Raw genomic sequence first — 19,244 nt, forward strand, 5'->3', positions numbered from 1 at the left:
GCATGGCAGGTGTCCCAGGCCTCATCCCGAGCAGCCCCGTTAGGACGGTGTCTGCCCAGCTCTGCTAGTCAGATCAGCAGCCTCAATGCCAGGGATTATACCCAGGTCACACTGCAAACCTACTGCCCGCCTCACAGCCCCCAGCCAGCAGGTCACCTGGAAGTCACAGCAAGTGCCCCACCCAATCCAGAAGTCTCTTCTTTTGCCAGCACCACTGATGAATGGTTTCCAACCTTCGGTCAGTTTCGCACAAAACAGCACCTTCAACTGTGAAACGGGTGGTTTTTCTTCTGCACCTCATCCTTACTGGAAACGTAAAGGGAAACCAAAAGGCCTTTTCTCAACCCTTTTCTGATGAAACCCTCCCACCCACAATACTCATATGCTCAGGAGCTTTGGATCCACATGATTTTCTTTCTCTTAGGCTAAGTGGCTCAAAAAACTAAGGGATTCTTTCTCCTTTGAGGGTATTAGCACTCAGTTTCTCGGCTTTAATCTGTTTTTGTCTCTCTCTTCAGTGACCCTAGCAGTTGCCACCTCTTACTCCCTTCAGCAGCCTCCCTCCCAACTTCTAGTCTAGGAAATCAGCTGTGATGAGGGCACGGGGGCAGTCACAGAAGATGCAACTAAGGCACAGAGAGGCTACATAATTTGCCCAAGAAATCACCTTGAACCACCAACAGAGTGTGTCACGTCCCTCTGTTTAACTCTAATGCTAAGCAAGTTAACTTTTTGTAGATTATGGTTATAAACAGATGAGGTATGAAAATACATACAAGGACACACATCAACTCTAAGATATTCATTAACTCCACTATTTTGTTTCTATTTATTTTATTTCTATTAAAAAATTAAGAACCCCTGCAGTCAATATAGCAAAATGTTACTGGGTTTTAAATCCAGAATATACAGGGGTTGTGTCATTACTCATTCTTGTATGTATTTTCACAAGACAAAATGATTTGAAAGTCTCTCTCCCCGCCCCCTACTCACTACTGGCTCTCACCAGAGCTCCCAGACCACACATCTAACAGCCTTTCACTTTACCCACAGCTGAACTCATCAGTTTTCCCCCAGAACTCCCTCTGCTGCTTTCCCTCCTCAGAACACAGCAGGACCATTATTTAACTCATTAATCCACCCAGAAACCTGGGCCTTACTCCATGCTACCTTCACAGAAATCATTGATCCTTTCCTCTTTACCATCTAAACATGCCTTCAATCTGTTCGCTTTTACCCACTGACCGTCCCACCGCTCAAGTGGAAGCCAACAACACTGCCCACCTGGACTCATGAGTCTCCCAAGTGGCCCCACAGCCACTCTCCCCTACTTGAGACAAATGTGATTGTGTCTCTCCCACGCTTTTGGACTCATTTCAGACCCACTGTTCTTAGAAGAAACTTCAATTTCTTCACCTGGTGAAGGTCTTTGCCATGAAACTGTCAGCTCAGGAAGGGCAGGACACACCCTCGTCCCTCGGCTCCACCATCTGGCAGAGCATCAGCTTGGGAGGATTGAGTTCTTAGCAAACTACTTCACTTATCCATACAAATCCATGGTAGATTAGAAAGATTTTAGATGTTGAGCTTGACTATTAATTTGGGGATTTTGCACTGGCAACCTGCAAGTATATATTCTAAATATTGTGTCTTCTTAAAACCATACCCAGATTAAAGGAGTATTTGTGGAATGTCTTCGGAGTAAAAGGGACTGTACTTTTACAGATTTTATGTTTTAAAATATGAACAACCCGGACAGGGTCAAAAATAGAACCGCCTCACAAGTGACAGAAGACAGGTGAGACGCATATAGCAACAGGTCACAAAGATGGTAAGAGCAAAGTTGTTTCTCCAACCCCCGAAAAAATTCCTCCAAGAACTGAAAACTCAGAAATTTGAAAGTAAAATACTATCATATAAAGAAAGAAAATAAATAATCCTCTTCATCAGGGTTTCTAGATCTGACTGCAGAGTTATTAGCAGGCCATACTGAATCCTAGCACAGAAAAATCAGATGGACTAGTGATGAGTAAGTTCCAGGAAAACGGCAGTAACTCCTCCACTTGAAAGAGGACACACACTCACTTGTTCAAGGTGATTGTAAACCACATTCTGCAGAAATTCAGAAGATTCAGGCACCGCTTCTAGATGGTGATGACACGGAAGGACGGCTTGGATGCATGCTTCTAACTGAGTCACCGGCATTCTTACACTGCAGGGGGAAATGGAGGCCCTCAGCCAAGAGCACAGTTGTTCCTGTCATGTATCCCAGGCCGTGCCTCGGGGACTCAGTGTACTGTAGCAGTCTGGCCCCAGGTGAGGACCCGCAGCGTGGCCCAAGCAAGCAGGAGGGGCACTGTGCTTGAGAAATCCCATCCCCCATGGGGGCAAGAGGGGCTGGTGGGGTTGTGTGAACCTATAAATGCTCATAGAAATACACCTGCATACATTGAAGTGATAAAATTAAAAGTAGCAGGCTATTTAACAAAATTTCAATTGTCAGTGTTAATTTTACCATTCCATTCCGCTTGTCCCCTGCACTCTGAGACAGGCTTAGGCTCTCTCACACATGCAGCTCTGATGCAATAGTTGTGAAGTTATTTTACTTTGCTGCAAGTGTCTTCGCTCCCAGTGTCACTGTGGCTGTCGTCTCTTAACACAGTCAGATATCTTCCTGGATCTCTCCCTGAGTTCCTTGCTCCTGCTTCTCAGATCCTGAGATAAAGAACAGGTGAAGGCACTTGACTGGAAAAGTCAATGTGGACTTGACCAAAGTCCTCAGTGACCCCCTAGGTGAGTGCTGCCCACCCCTTACCTTCGATTCTCAAGGTTCTGCCCAGGGTGACATCCAGCCAGGAGAGAGTCCTGGGCCCTATTAAAAGCTGTGTGGCTTGGGTGCAGGGAAAGCTGCAGGAGCTGGTTCCGTAGCCGGTCCCATCCACACCTCTGCTCCTCTCTCTCCCGAGGCAGTGCTGCCAAGCCCCCAGGCTCCCTGAGCTTCTGTCTTTCTCTTCTACTCTACTTCAAGCCCTTTTCCTCTTCCTTTATTCCCTGATTATCCCTAGCTGGAGTGATTTTTCTATCATAGAATCTGAAAAAATTTCCTGCAGCTGAAAAAGAGGTGCCAGAGGTCAACGCGCATATGGTGGTTCCTGAATAGAGCCCCTGGTTAGGGGGACCCTCACCAACACTCATGGGGCATCAGGCATGTTGCACCACCAACAAGAGTTTGCTGTGACACCAAGGCACGCACAGCATCCCTGCTCACTAAATTGTAGTTGTAGTCCTTTATTAAGAAGCAAAAATAAAAAAATTGCTCATGTTTCTTACTAAAATTATTTATGAGGGAGAAAAAGAAATTGTAATAGAAAGAACAAATTTCACTCCATGTTAGATGTGTTCATTTGGCTTTAATCCTGTACCTTGTTTTCTAGGCTCAGACTTGCTATCTCTGCACCTTTTGTAAAAGAAAGTTGCCTTTAGCCTGAAATATCCAGGAGGGTCTATTCTCCGGGCTCTGATCTTTAAGGATATTTGCTCTTCTACACTTATGTATAGATGGCAAGTTGTAAAATAGTGAATAACCTTTCTTTTTTTTGGAGGTTTTACAGGGGCACCATAATTTGACCCACATGGACAGCTGCAGGAACAAAGGATTTCAAGGACAAACAATTCATACAGCAAGAAGTTTGCAACAACCAGCCACATCCCCGCCACTTGTTAGTATAAAAGGAGACTGAATTCTGCCCTGGGGAAGAGAGTTCTACTGGATAACAATATGCCATTTTCTGGGTCTGCCAGCTTTACAAATAAAGTCTCTTTTCCTTACTCCAACATCTCATCTCCCGATTAATCGGCCTGTCATGCAGCAAGCAGAACGAGTTTGGACTTGGTAACAAATTGACTGCCTTAGAGGTAGTATGTCTCCACTGTTTCCTCATTTCCAGTATTTCACCACCTATCAATTTTATATGCTTTTTAACAACATGAACAAAAAACCTATTACAAGGAATTGATTCCACAGAAATAAAATTATTTCTACTCCTTCAAAACTTTTTTCTTTTCTATTTTATTTTGTTTTGCTTATTGAAAAGAAAATAAATTCAAATCTTTTTATTTCACGTATTTTTATAACTAGATATTGTAAATACTACAAAGATATTTAAATTGCAATAAAAATTGTTTATATATTAGTATAAAGATATATACACAATCAATGCAAATTAGGAAAGGAGTAGATATTTACTAAAAATCCACTGCACATCCAGTCTTTTACAAGCATATCCTGGAATATAAGCTCTATTATCCAGGGTCCCCCACCCCCAATCTCACTGCGGAGTCCCTTAGTAATCAACTACCAAGGCACCAGCATAGAACCATGAGATCACTATTTTAGGTATAAATGAGAGTATTAGCTCATTCAATTCTAAAACAGAAACCTTAAAATAAATACTGAACTTACTTACAGATAAACAAATTTGGACACAAAAAAGTACAGTTTCTCCCCAAATTCACAAAGATAATAACTGGTAAAGGCAAGATTTGAACTCATCTGCCTTGAATATAAAGCTAAGTTGGAAATCCCCTTCAACTGTGGAGGACCAGCAGCACAGCCTGTCACCCTATCTTTGTTCAGATCTGGCTTTAGACAGCCTGAGACAGCACCCCTTCCTATGGAACTCGAGGGCAAACAATAACAATAAGGATTTTATATTCAGTAGTTTCTTAGGTCTCAATTATATAAAGTGTCAGCAGGTCAGCAGAAAACTCTGGGAAATATGAGTGGGTCCAGAGCTTTTTGCTGATAAGAAACTCAATCTATCAGGACAGAGTGACCTTCCCATGAGAGGCCTCATGGACATAAACTAAAGGCAACTGAGCAATGAAAACTAGCAAGAACATGGAACTCAAGCAAGAAGGATCCCTACCATCCCCTGCCCAGTTGCCTCTTCACCTTTGTGGACAAGACGGCAGAAGGTCCATGTTCTTGTCCAAGTTACAACATCATGGATTCTCACCCATATAATATTACGACTCTATGCTGTCTTAAGTCCTTTCCAACTAAAATATGATGACACCAATATCTCAGCGGAATGTCTATGTCTCCACTTTCTCTCTTCTATTAGGAGACTATATCTATGGCCACAAAGCCGAAATTCAATTAAAAACACCATGCACGAAGCCTGGTGAAAGTCTGTGTAAGAGACATTGTTCTCAAGCTCAGTGAGTGAAAACTCAGAAAAAGTGGTCCTTATCCCTCTGCAAGTGGAAGGTAGCCTGATTGTGTGTGTGTATGTGTGCACACGTGTGTGTGTAAATCAAATACAATGTATTGTGGGATGTGCACAGATTTTTTTTATGTTACTATCATTTCATGAGGATGAGCCAACCTTTAAAGTAATTTGAATCTACTATTCTGAGAGAGTCTCAGGATCTTTTGGTGGAGGATGGGAAAGGGGAAAGGAAAGGAGGAAAGAAGTAAATGAAGCAAAGCTGTAAGTATACTGCTAGGGAAAGGCAAGACATTAATTTTGTTCCTACTTGCATCACACACAAATTAGGGACTGGCTTTCCCACATGTCTTGTCAAGCACTGAGTTGCAGAAGAACAGGTGACAGCCCATTTCTCACTGAGCTTGTGACTGTACGTGGCATCTTATAGACACTAATTACTTAACCTGATCAAACAATCTAGCAGCAGGCTGTAATTCTCCTATTTTGAGAGATAAGAAAACAGGAAGTGAAAGAGGGTATATAGCTTGACCAAAGTCAGAGGACAAGTAAACTAAAGAAGATGAATTCAAACTCAGATCTGAATGCAGAGTCTGATCTTCCCACTCCGAGGGCTGGAAATTCCTTAACACACAGGGTCCCCAGCTCCTCTGCTTTGTTCCTGGCACCAAGCATTTCCCATGGCGATATTCTCCAGTTCTCAGACACAGCGCTCTGTGCAGCCAATAACCTCCATTCGACCTTGATCATCTACCTGTCACGCCCACCAGGCTTCACCAGGCAAGAAAGCTGGCTTTCAACTGCATACAAAGCCACCCGTTTTATCCTGGACTCTTCAGCGGCTTTTCCAGCGTAAACGCAGCCATGAAAGTGCTCACAGTTTGTACATGAGCCACACTACCTCTCTCCATCTCTGTCCCCACTTATACTACTTTGCTATGACCATTTTGAGAATCTTGGAAACAAATTTTTAAAAACAGAAAAGAAAGGATTCTGTAACAAGTACTTAATACTTACAATTTTAAATGAGAAGTTACAAAGTGAGTATTTACAAACCGAATCTGCCTTCCTAGGTGTCAGTTTTAACAGTTAAAATATACAATAGCAAAAAATTCTGACTTAAATAATTAACAAAAACATCAACAATAATCTGGAATAAACTCAAAAATAATGCCCATGTTGTACATGGTGGAAGTACAGGACTGTACTGTGGGGTAAAGTAAGAGGTGTGAAAGTAGAGACATCAACATTTTGTATGGAGGAAAGCAGTTTTGTAAAAATGTACGTTCTCCTAAATATAATTCAAAAGTACTAAAAAATCCCACGACAGCACTTCTTTTTTTTTTTAACTTGAAAAATTATATTAGAATTCTTCAGGAATAATAAAGTCATAATACTAACCAAGAAAATTTGGGATCGAAAAGAGAATCAAAAAATCGCACTGTCAGATATTAAATAAATGTTTACAATATGTAAGATATAGTGCTAGTGTAAGAAAGTAAGATTGATAAAAATAAACCATGAGCTCAAAAAGAGACTCTAGTGTACATAAGTATTCTTTACAGGTGGGATTTCAAGTTAAAAAGCAAAGTAGGAATTCAATAATTGTCTTGGGACAATCAGAGAATCCCCTGGAAAAAACAAATTCTATTCCAGTCATAATGACCGCAAGAAAAATTACAGAATGTGATGTGAATATTAGAAAGTACTAATAACAGCGAATATAATTCTTTGCTCATATTAATTCAACTTCTCTTCACTATAACAAGTACCATCATCATCTCCATCTTAGAGATTAAAAAAACCTACAGAAGAAATTTATACCATTATAAGAAAGTATTTCTAAGAATAATATCAGGAATAAAACCCAAAAAGAAGACATTTACAATCTTAAGATTATTTTGGGCCACAACAAAAATGAACCTACTGAACAAAATGAAAGGCAAAATATGACAAGGAAAAGCTCTCTGATACATGTTGATGAAGACAAGGGGTTAATGTTCATAATATACATAGAGCTGTCACAAAGCAACAAGAAGCTGCCTCACTTAAATGTGTGCAAAGGACAAAAGAGATCATTCACTTTTTAAAAGTCAGATGGCTAATGAGTGAAAAATGCTCAATACCTCACTGGTCATCAAGTGCAAATTAAAACAATGAAAAAGTACTTTTGCTCATCATATTGGCACATATTTTTAAAAGATATTCTAGCTAGTGTCCATCTTTGAGAGAACAAACTGTGAGCGATCTTTTGGAGGATGACATGTCAATGGATATGTAAACTCTGAAAAACGTGTGTACACACAGGCTGAACTCCACATTTTGGAATCGTTTCATTTAGAAAAATTCAGTTCAAAAAGATGTACTTATCAGAGCATTTACACAGCACTGTTTACAATGGTGAGAAGAAAAGCTGAAGTGAAATCATATCCAGCGATAGAGAATTGGTTACATAAGTTATTCTACATCTTTTCATGCCCCACAGGAGAAGGAATTTCTAGATTCACTTGAAAGGAGCCTGTGATTTATGTAGTTGTCACATCCAAGGACTAAATTTCCAGAAAACTTAACGAAAATAATACTCATACAAGATCACAGGAATGTTTGTATAAGAAGTATGCCAGTCAAACACCCTTTCTGACAGTGGAAAATGGAGAAAACTTAAGTGTCCACCATCAAGACAATGATGCGGTAAATCACGGTGAGCTGTGGGCACTAAAGTTCCGGTGTTTCGGCGTGGTCCAAGGCCTTGTCCACAGTACGCTCCCACGAAAGGTGTCCTTACACAAGAGACCAAACCTGCATATCAGGAAAACCCTCTACTCTATCTGAAAGGACCGGGTGAGTCTGGAGAGAGAGGACGTCTGTGATATATACCTGAGTGAATAAACCGAGCTGCAGAAAACATATAGTATGGCCTTATTTTTCAATAAAGCATATATACACACACATAGACATAGATTTCTCATATACGTGTATGTATGTGTTTATTTATATGACATAGGCATAAAGGTCATGAAATATATACTCCACATTGTCAGCAGTTTTTACTCTCAGGAAAAAAGGGGAAGGGATGTAGGGGACTTTCGGTACCACAACAGATCTCTTTTCAGAATTTCAGTTAAGTATACTTGGAATTTAAAAGTTTACTTAAATACAAAGTAAAATGGACGAGGACTCCACAAGACAGAATGCTATACTAGTCATTAAAAATCATGCCAGGGGAGATAGAATATTGTAGAAAAATGTGTAATAAGCCGAATGGAAAATGGAGGTCTCCACACAGTATACAGGCACACATTGCTCGCTGGTTTTTATGACAGAGGTAATACACACTGATGAAAAGAACAGAAAATAGATGTTAATGTGTTAATTATTATCTCTGAGTACTGGCACCAGGATAGATCCATTTGACCCTTTTTTCATACATTTATATTAAATACACACTATTTTTCATCTGAAAAATGCATTTTTAGATGTCTAGTACCACACATTGGAAAATTACACGAGTACTTACAGAAACAAATAACTAGGAGACACCGCAGCAGCGTCACAAAGTGTAGAAAGGGCGATCCTGAATAACACCGCGCAGTTACATAAGGACCCACAAAGTGAGAGCACCTGCTGTAACAGGGCGCGGCCCCCTTCCATTTGTCAGATGTGTCTTCAGGGCTGAGGCAGTTCTGAGCACGGCCAGTGTCAGTGCTGGTGTCTGGATGGATGCCACTGGAGGTGAGGGCACCTGCAAGCCGAGAGGAAGAACAGAAATCATCCTCTGCTTTTTCTGTCTTGTTTCTTTGTTACTTTTAAAGAGAGGCGGAAATAAGATAAACTGGATCTTTCCTACTGAAACTTCAGTAATGAAACCATTTTTAAAGTGATCACAACTTATATTCTGCCTATGACTGTCTTTTCAACAAAGCATCATATTTATAAAATGTTAATTAACTCAGTTAATTAACTCCCTGTTGAAACATTCTAGTAAAGAGCATGAACTGCAGTATGTAAAAGAACCACACCTGCAGTGACTAGCTCAGCTGTCTTGACGGCAGTGCAGTCAGCCCCCACCATCCCATGGCCCTGAGCTCCTGATGCTGGTAAGAGAGCGCGCTGCTGCCTCAGATGGAAAGAAAAGGTGAAAGCATTTTCTGAAATCTACAGCACTGACAAAACATAACTGATAAATCCCAGGCTCCTTTGAGGCTGTCATTTTCCGTTTCTGGCCAACACCCGTCAATGAGCAGAACCACCCCATTCCCGAGTCATGGGACTCACGTGGGCAGAAGTTTTGGAGAAATTTCCAGGTATAGAATGTAAACCAACTATACATAAAACTCTGAAAAAGAAAAGATGCAATAATCTGATTTTGGAAGACACTAAAATATTCTCCTAAGCCTTAGTACTTGGAAAGGCTGGGCTTCTACTAAGCCACTTATTTATTTCACAGCCAATGAGCATCTCCCACAAACCCTGTTTCCCTGTGTCTGCTGGGAGCTTCAGGCACATTGATGTTGTCTATCTTATAAGTCACAAGGCAGAGGCGTGTGTCTCACGCTGGCAACTCTCACACAGGCTCAACTCCTAGCCTCACTGTATGAACTTGGCCCCATTTTCTCACCTGTTTATTTGGTACCTGTTCTTCTGTAAGCTGCCTGAAATGCTTATTGAAACAAGTCAGAAGAATGAGTGGGTAGAGAAATGGACAGATGGACAGGTGAGAGATGGGCAGAAAAACAGAGGGTCTCCAAGAGAAGGGGAGCAATCAAAATTACCTATGCAAAACCCTCTTCTAGTCAGGGAAGGAAACCACCACGGAGAAGTGTGAAGAGGCAGGTTGCTTAGGACTGTTTCCTGGATTCCATGAAAAGTCACACCAAGAGATGAGAGGGTAGAACTCTAAATAATAAAAGAAAAAATCATGCATGTTTGAAAAATATATCTACATTATGTACTTTCTAAAGAATAGAGTCAAATTAGCAAGGCCCAATAACACAATCCTTGGGTATATACAGAAGTGAGAATCCCATCTCCAATCTGCAAGGCATCCCTTTGGAGCACTGAGAGTCTACAGGGTGCAGTCATAAAGCCATCACCGCAAAAGCGATGCTATCCTGCACTTACGAGGAAAGAGCAGCTGTGCTCGGTCTGCCTACACGTGTCTTTTACACCCCTCAGCACCTCTACGGGGGAGGGACGCCTAGCGAGCCCCATCTCTGCAGGACAGAAAACAAGTCCAAGAGAGGCTAAGCCGACCTACCAATTCTCCATCTCACAGGACTTGTCACTCCAGACTAGGACTCGAACTCGGACCCACGTTTGTAACCACAGTACTACCGTATTTTATGTGCTTTTTGTGTGTATAATACATTTGTTTCTGGCATGAAAGGGTATTTAATAAATGATCGGTTGTCTTGTCTATCTCATTAGTTCACAATCTTTATATTTTTGAATTGTACTCTTCCCCTGGAGAAAGGAACGGAAAGAGCGGGGGTCAGAATGAGGTGGGGCTCCATTCTTTATCTGTTGCCTCATCTCATCCAAGTCCCCAAACAGGGAGAAAGAGCAAATGTTCTCTTCATCATTTAAAGAGAGGGCTCCAGTGACCGTGACTTACTCAACCCCAAAACCAAGTCTGGGGGAAGGGCACATGCAGCAACGAGAGCAGTATCACCTGTAGGAAGGCAAAAAGAGCTCAGGGGATGGCTCAATGGGTCAGCCTGATTTCATTTCAATCGATAATACAATAGCACACTCTAAAAAAACTAGAATGCAATGGATTTCCTCTTTCTTGACATCTAGCAAGTTTCCACATCTCACATGTAACATTATCACGAACTAGTGAAAGGAAGAGTCCACAGACAAGGAAAATCAATGCCACAGGCAGGCTGAAACACAGGCTGGAGGAAAGGAAGGGAAAGGGCATAGTAAAGAAGAGGGGAAATTCTGGGAAAAAGACATCATCACAAGGACTCTCAAGCATCATCCAGCAATCATATAATCATTCTTTCAAGAGAGAGTTACTTAGGTCCTATTTTGTGCAACATTGTACAGTGGGCGAAGCAAGAGCACAGCGTCCATGGTGGCAGCAAGCTGCGGAGCTCCAATACACTTCTGATCCCGGTACCTTGCACACTTGTCCTCAGTATAAAGGCAAAATATATAGTAAAATAATCCAATGTAAACTCTATGCAATGCTGAAAAAAATTAAAAATACCTAAATACCTGGACAGACACACCACGCACATTCCTGAATCAAATGACAGCATTCTTGGGATGGCAGTGCTCCCCAGAGCGATCCATATATTCAACGTGGACTCGATCACAATCCCAGTGGGTTCCTCTGCAGAAACTGACTATCTGCTGCTACAATTCATATGGGAATTCGAGGATCTCAGTAACCAAACCGTACTTGAAATAGAAGAACAGTTTGAGAGGACTTGTAATTCTCAATTTCAAACCTTACAACTGTATCTCCAGGTGAGATTAGAGGCCATTTTTAAGTTATAATTGTGTTTATCCTTATTTTCTAAATTCTGTACAACGAATATACCTGTTAGAATAAGAAATTTAAAAAGTAAGGTATCTTTTAAAACATGCAAACCTATTCATTCATTGGGAAAAAAATATTTTGACTATAAAGAAGTAAACAAATATCTAGTGAAAAAGGACTATTTAAAAACAAGAGTGCATTTACATTTTTTGTAAATTGGAAACTGAAAAGCACAAACACATCAAGTTTCTAGGGAGAGTGTTGCAACATATTAATTGTTATTTCCAAAATTCTAATTGAACAATGAAAACTCAAGAAAGAGAAAATCTTGATTGACAGCCAACTGCAAACACATGGAGAGCAAAGGCCTAGAAATCACAGTTCCTTTAACTCTGCTACTAACTCAATAGGAGAGGAAATTCCTCAGTGAGGGGACAGTGGAATCCCATGCATAAGACAGGATACACAGTACAAACTGCACTAGAATTGGGGGTGATTTCCATAGAAGAATTCTAAAGTTACAACATTGATGAAAAACTATAAAAACACTGACAGACAGATTAAAACACACAGTCATATATATTATATAAAAACATATGAAGTCTGCCCCCATGTTGCATAGAAATACAAACATATTTGTTCATTTATGGGCACTGATTACTTTATCCCAGGTAGAATATTTCAACTAAAATAGATAATCAATAATACACTCCTCTTGTCAAAACTAGTTGATAAGTTACTCTGCTATGTATGCATAATGTGTCTAAGATAGATTTAAAATTAGTGAAAAAGATTTTTGTATGGTTTCTTGAACCCTTCTCAAAACACCAAGCTTAATTTTAAAATAAATCTGAGCAGTATTTCTATATGATCTTTTCCCTTGTGAAATGAACAACACAGTCTGTTGTCAAAATTCTTTCCTTACAATGATTCACGAGCACCGTATACTCACAAAACTGCTGGACAGCAAGGCACTATCCAGACACTGTGACAAATCAAATGAAACACAAGGAAGACAGTGACCCTATTCTGCAGGGCTTATAATCTATTCCAACACCGGGTTTTTATTTGATTTGTTTGATTGGTTAGAAAAATAAAATCACTCAAGTACATTCTTCTTTGAGCATTATGTAAATCATGACTCTCTTTTTAGTGTCATGAGCAGGAAAGACTTGAGTATGAATTGATTAGATCAACTAGGCACAATCATCGCTGGAGCCTGTGTAATAAATAAGTACATGAGATCTAAAATAAACCTACACAGATCTCTGCAAGGAAAATGAAGAGGTGAGTTCCCCAATGAGAAAACAAACAATCAAGAAATCAAAAAAGGAAAACTTTTTCATTAATGATTCCAGGCAGTAGTGGAGCATGGTGGTGAAGATCACAAATGCTGGGGACAAACATGAGGGTCTGAAATCCCACAGCACTGGGTAGCTGTGACACTGATATTTCAGTGAAATTTTCTGCACCTCAGTCTCCTATCCATAGACTGGGGACAGCCACAGCACCCATCTCCTAGAACAGTCTTAAGAATTAAGTTATTTTTTATATAAAAGTTTAAATAAAATACCTCAGATTTTAAATATTACCCCAAAAGCTCAAGGAACAAAGAAAACAGTGATAAATTGGAGTTCATCAAATGTTAAAAATTTGCTTCAAAGGACACCATCCAGAAGGTGAAAAAACATCAGAGAGGAGAAAATTTTTTCAAATTATTTATCTGATTAAGTGTTTGTATCTTCAAATAAAAGAAAAAACTCCTACAACTCAACAAGAAAAAGAGAACTCAATTAAAATGTGTATAAAGTATCTGAAAATGTATTTTTCAAAGAAAATATACAAATGGCCAATAAGCACAATCAAACGATGTTCAATATCATTAGCTGTAAAAGAAATCAAGTCAAAACCACTAGGAGAAACCGCTTCACACTTACTACAATAGGTTATAATAAAAAAAATGTGTAACAAGCACTAATGAAGACACAGAGGAAGCGGAGCGCGCAGCCCTTGCTTTTGAGGATGTAACACAGGGTGGCCACTTTAGAAAACAGCCTGGCAGGTCCTCAGAGAGTTGAACATTTGGTTTATGAATGACCCAGCATTTCTGCTCTCTGGTCACACAAGTAAGAGAACTGAAAACAAATGTCCACATAAAAATTCCTACAGGAGTATTCACGGCGCCATTACTCTTCACAAACAAAAAGCAGACACAACACAAACGACTATCACCTGATGAATGGGTAAACAGTAGGGCCCAGATATACAGTAGAATATAATTCAGCAATAGCAAAGCATAGAGTACTGACCCAGGCCACAACCTGGAAATACATTGAAAAAGTTACTCAGTGTGAAAGAAGTCAGTCACAATAGACAGTTCCATTTACATGAAATAACTTGTTTTACATGAAATGTCCAGCACAGGCAAATCCATAGAGAGAGAACAATGGCTGCCTGGGGCTGGGGGAGGATGAGGAAGATGGGAATGACTGCTTGTGCATACAGGGCTTCCTGTTGGGGGATGAAAATATTCTAAGATTGACTGCGATGCACAATTCTGGGCTTTGAGTAAAAACCGCTGCACATTTTAATGGGTGAATTGTATTAAAACTGTTAAGGACAAAAGCACCTAGGGCCAGAACCTTCAAATAGTAAATGCAAATTGCTAACTTTTATTACAGGAAAAAGAAACTGCCCTCAGCATGAAAGCAGGAGATCGGCAAATATGGGTTAACAGAATTGGACAAGAGCATTTCACTTGAAAGAGTTGCTGAGTGTACACGAAATATTCAGAAATAGGAAAATCAGCTTGACATCACGAAGAAGCATTCTGCTTCAAATGCAGATCAAGGATTCGGCAAGCCCAGCTGCTAGAAATAACCAGAGAAGAAACCTGGTTCTTACAACAAGCACCAGAGCCAACAAGGAAATGGTGGTGAGGAAAGCAGGCAGCCAAAAATCTGGAACAGTTTGCTACAAATAATTTCTCCACTGAAAATTCAAAAATAAAATGAAAGTGATGCAATGCTGAGCTGGCCTCACGTTAAAGGGCTTCCTCTGCTGCTCGACAGTTCTGTAACCCCGAATGAGAGACTCAGGAGAATCAGCATGGCTCCTGGCAGTCCCCAAGTGACTGCCCTCCAGCACGTTTACCACCATCACATCTGCCAGGGTTGTATTGCAGAGAAGAGACCAACTTCTAAAAGGCACAGGAAATGTTTACCAGGGAAGAAAAGGCTGCTGTCAGTCCTGGGACAGAGGCAGTGTGAGCAGAGGCCAGAAGGCTGCAGGTGAACTGGAGCAGACCTGGGGCAGGAAGGGACCACGGAAGAGCAGATCTCAATTTTCTACTCTCTCTCCCTCGGGTAGGAGAGATAAAGCCTGCATCCTTCTCACCTGGAACTGTGGGTTCTGGCTGGCAGAAGTCTTACGTACAGGGAATGAATACTCAAGACTCTGTGGAAAAAGTCACGAAAGAGAGAGGGCGTAGGGACCCAACTCCACGAGCCTCTCAAATGATCCCATATTTATTGTGTATAATCAAAGGAAAACGTCATTAACAGTTGTGTGATAGTAAGCAGGAACTTGGGGAAAGAAGGATGAGACAGAGATTGTAGAATCCACCATGAGTACAAAGGCTTAGTGTATCTTTAGGTAAGTCATGGGGTGAGGGGAATAAGATACATTCTTTAGACATGTGAATTACAAAGCAGACCACCAGACCAGCTAGGTCCTTGCTTGGGGGATAATAGAGTATCTAACTGCACACAAGCCCAGCCTTTATAGCTGTGGGCCTGGGTCATTGCTTTGCGATGAGCAGAGTGCTATCTAAAACATCATCTACGCAAGCAAAGCATTATCTCTGCTTTTTAAGGCAAGGAGACAGGAGTGAGGATGCACAGGCACTTGCTTGCAAAGCAGTTACTAAGCATACGTTTTCTTCTTAAATTTGACAGGCGGCTGGGGTCTGTTACAATTTGTTAACCCAATCATGGGCTCCCACATGGAACCATTAAGGAGGACACCCTAAGGTGACAAATCCTGGCTCTGGGTCTTTTCCTGCCAGCTTCAGCCACTCTAGCAGAGTCTAGGCACATTCCTGAATAATGATCATACAGAACCACCCACACTGTTAACTCCTGGTGCTTGAAACTTAATTTTAGCTCTACACAACTTAACGTAGAAAAGTTTCAGAAATAAAAGATATCATATTTACTTTATATCTCATCATAGGACTGATTTTTCTGATTGCTCTAAGCTGCTTCTTCTTGGTAAAGCACCTAATTCTGCAGGTGAATTCAGTACTTTCTTTGGGCATAACTAGCCAATTTGGGCTCACTAACTTCTATTGGTCAAATACCGATACACTTAATTGATTTCATTGTTCATCAATTTCAGCTGGGAGCAGAGGGAGTGTCACTCTGTTCCTCAGCCCACCCTCAACCCTTATCATCAGCAACTCAGGCCTCCGGAAACCAAAAAAAGCTTTTGTTTCCCTTCTACAGTTTCAACAAACCCAACAGGATACATAAGCCTGGAGAAAGAATTCAACACAAATGTTAAAACAAAAATCAATAAACCTGAAGCAACTCCATCTCCGAATCATGATACACAATGATATGAGATTAAGTGTGTCAGGCCCAAAGCATGGGTGAGCCTGACCACCTGATTTCTATTCTTCAAAGGAAGGAAAGTTTTCCTATTTTTTATTATCACTCTGTCATTGTTTCTGATTAAGCCAAAAACTAGTTTATGAAATAATTAAGCATTGAAATAACAGATTTTTGTTGTATCAATTACAGAAGGCATTCAGAGGTGTTAGGAAAAACCACCTCTGTAAAAAATGCAAAATTTCTTCCACTGTGAAGAACACGTATACAAAATGCAACAGAGAATTCAAGCTCTTGTGGAGAGGAGCAAAAGCCACAGAATCAAAGCAAAGTCATTACTATGAGTCAACTCAAAATTCACTGGACAATCATGTTCAATGCATTCAATGAAATTTAAAGGCATACTGCAAACCATACACTTAATGATCTGCAGGCTAGAGGAAGAATTTCTCTCTTTAACAGACAAGAGTAATCAATAGGGTGCCCCACCAAACAAGGACCAAAGAACAATCAGGTTTTTAACAGTTCTGATATATCAGCATTTTCTAAAGATCAAAATCCAGAAATTTTAAACATTGATTCACACCACAATGAAACAAGCACTTAAAAAAAAAGAAAAGAAAAGAAGCACATAGAACATGTACATAGATCAATGAGAATTTCTTGAGACGCTGGAAGAAACAGGCTATAGTCTTTTACTTGAGAAATAAAACTACTTTTAAAGATAAATGCTAAAACACATTTCATCATTCATGTTGCCTTGAAAAATCTGAGGCACTTGTATCTGATTAGAAAAGCAATTCTGAGTAATAGTGTGTTACAATTCAGAGCCAGTTTGCTTTAGAAGAAAAGAGAAAAGAAAAGCTACCGTTTCTCATATACTGCACAAAGTGTGAAGTGTCTCCCTGCCTCTTTCTCCTCCCGTTTTCTAAGCTCATGCTTCCCAACCCTTCTGAAACAAGTATGAGAACCTCTTATTCCCGCCAATATGCCAAATGACAAAAGAAAATCAATTTATTTGTGTAAGTATATGCTTAAACCTTGAACTGGAAGAGAAAGATATCAGAAGTCTATATGGAACTTATTTCTACATTCCTGAAATCACACACACAAACGTTCACACAGACACAGACACAGACACATACCCCCTGGATTACTGGGAAATTCACAAACTTAGGATTTCCATCTTCTAGAAGATAACTTTGTAGTTAGTTTAAAATACAAAACTGTCAGCTTTGGAAAGCCTTGATCACCTGCTAAACCATCCAAATATCAAAGAGACCCAATTAGCCTTCTCGGTAGAATGTAATTTCCCATGATGGCAAAACATACCCTAAAAAGTCCTGGATCTAAGTCTCGTGTTTATCACTAGCTATGATCGTTTTTAAGCACATTAACAGATTCAGAAACTTATGTCTCAACAGCATTTATTCTTATTGAAATAGTATACGTGTTCATTTGCCTATACAGAGACCAGGTCCCATGATGGAGTTTAAGAGCTATTTTGTGTATTGCAATATTTATTTTTAAGTGCAGAAAAGGAGGGTGGGTATTACTCAGTTGTAGAGCACCTGCATAGCATGCACAATGTCCTGGCTTCAGTCCCCAGTACCTCAAAAAAAAAATAAATAAAATAAGGGCATATTTAAAAATGAGTAAAGTTATAAAAAAATGCAGACTAAAAACCACTGCAATCTAGGAGACACAATTACAATAAAAAAAAAAGAAGAGTTTCTATCAATTATTGGCTATTTGCCAATCGCAGAGACAACCAGAAATCACACCTGATAACCATCACGTGTGATTCTCAGCAACCCTACTAAGTAGACACGGATGGGAAACCAGGCTCTGCAGATGAGGAGACGGAGCTCAGAGGAGCCGGGGACGCTGACCGTCCTGCTTCCCGTGACACCACATCAGCCCAGGGCAAGCGCTGACGGAGCTGCAATGAGGGGACACCCAGCTGCATGGAACCTTGGGGCACTGGGGAGTCCCAGAAAACACTAAAAACTGTTCAGTGAAAAACCAGCTCAAATATAATACACTGTGCCACATTCTTTAAACAGGGAACATGAGTGAGACCTTTTTGATGCCTCCGTGTCCTTTCTGCCATCGTCAGTTACTTGCCCTCACAGCGTGACCAGTGATGAACTGGACCCCATATGAAGCGCACTCAGATGGCAGAGCATTTGAAGCTGTTTTATGAAGTTTGTAAGACTCTGTCTGTGCCTCACACAGGCGGTCATCCATCACTTCTCACCGGTGTGGATGTACCACCTGAAATCACTTCTTTCTGCTTTTTAAAATCCCTTCATCTACTCCAGACTTTTCAATAGCAAAGAAGCAGCTAAACCACAGACAGTGGACAGCTTTTCACCAAATTTCTTGAACAGCCCATCGGACTACCTGGAAGCCCTTTACTTTTATTAAACCCACTTCCAGGTACTTCATCATTTTCGGATTGGTGGACTTGGCCTCTGACTGAGCTACTCAGAGAGCTCCCAGCCTCACATCCGTGAGAGGACCCTGCTGTTGGGAGAAATCAGTGAGAAAGGCGTACATCCCCCAGTCATGTCTGCATGGCTAGAAGTGCCACAACGTGCTAAAAATTTATACCATCATAACCCCTGGGCTCCCATGGACTGGTTTCACATTAACCAAACTCATGAGACACTGATGCAAGAAAACCAGAAATTTAACTTATTAATGTAACAGAAGATGTGAAACTATGAACCAGACTGCAATATCAGAGTTCAACCATGAGTATATGTTCTCCTCCACGGCCCAAACACGGGCAGGCAGTCACATGGCAAGTGTGGACAGAAGCAGAGCAGGAAGGATTTCTAGATGAATTCAATGGACTAAATTTCTGTTATACCAACAGATCTGCTGCCTGGAAAACAATTAATTCTA

The 19,244-nt window shown here is 40.6% G+C and overlaps 1 protein-coding gene and 1 long non-coding RNA gene across 2 annotated transcripts in view; both read right to left on the reverse strand.

Moving 5' to 3' along the window:
- LOC140693568 (trafficking protein particle complex subunit 9-like) overlaps positions 1 to 19,244 on the reverse strand; it is a 96,239-nt gene that overhangs the window by 62,709 nt on the left and 14,286 nt on the right. Inside the window, exons 2-6 of the mRNA XM_072957356.1 lie at positions 11,454 to 11,639; positions 10,004 to 10,125; positions 9,507 to 9,567; positions 9,251 to 9,348; positions 8,853 to 8,973 (exon numbers count right to left, since the gene is read on the reverse strand). Coding sequence (XP_072813457.1) covers positions 8,853 to 8,973; positions 9,251 to 9,302 — 173 coding nt within the window. The 5' untranslated portion in view covers positions 9,303 to 9,348; positions 9,507 to 9,567; positions 10,004 to 10,125; positions 11,454 to 11,639. The remainder of the gene's footprint in view (positions 1 to 8,852; positions 8,974 to 9,250; positions 9,349 to 9,506; positions 9,568 to 10,003; positions 10,126 to 11,453; positions 11,640 to 19,244) is intronic.
- LOC140693583 (uncharacterized) lies at positions 36 to 3,003 on the reverse strand. The gene is made up of 4 exons (XR_012069347.1): positions 2,816 to 3,003; positions 2,516 to 2,715; positions 2,086 to 2,212; positions 36 to 306 (listed from the first exon to the last, which is right to left on the reverse strand). It is a non-coding gene; the product is annotated as an uncharacterized lncRNA (long non-coding RNA).

The sequence above is a fragment of the Vicugna pacos genome, unplaced genomic scaffold, assembly GCF_048564905.1.
Source record: "Vicugna pacos unplaced genomic scaffold, VicPac4 scaffold_19, whole genome shotgun sequence".
In the NCBI taxonomy this organism is placed as follows: domain Eukaryota; kingdom Metazoa; phylum Chordata; class Mammalia; order Artiodactyla; family Camelidae; genus Vicugna; species Vicugna pacos.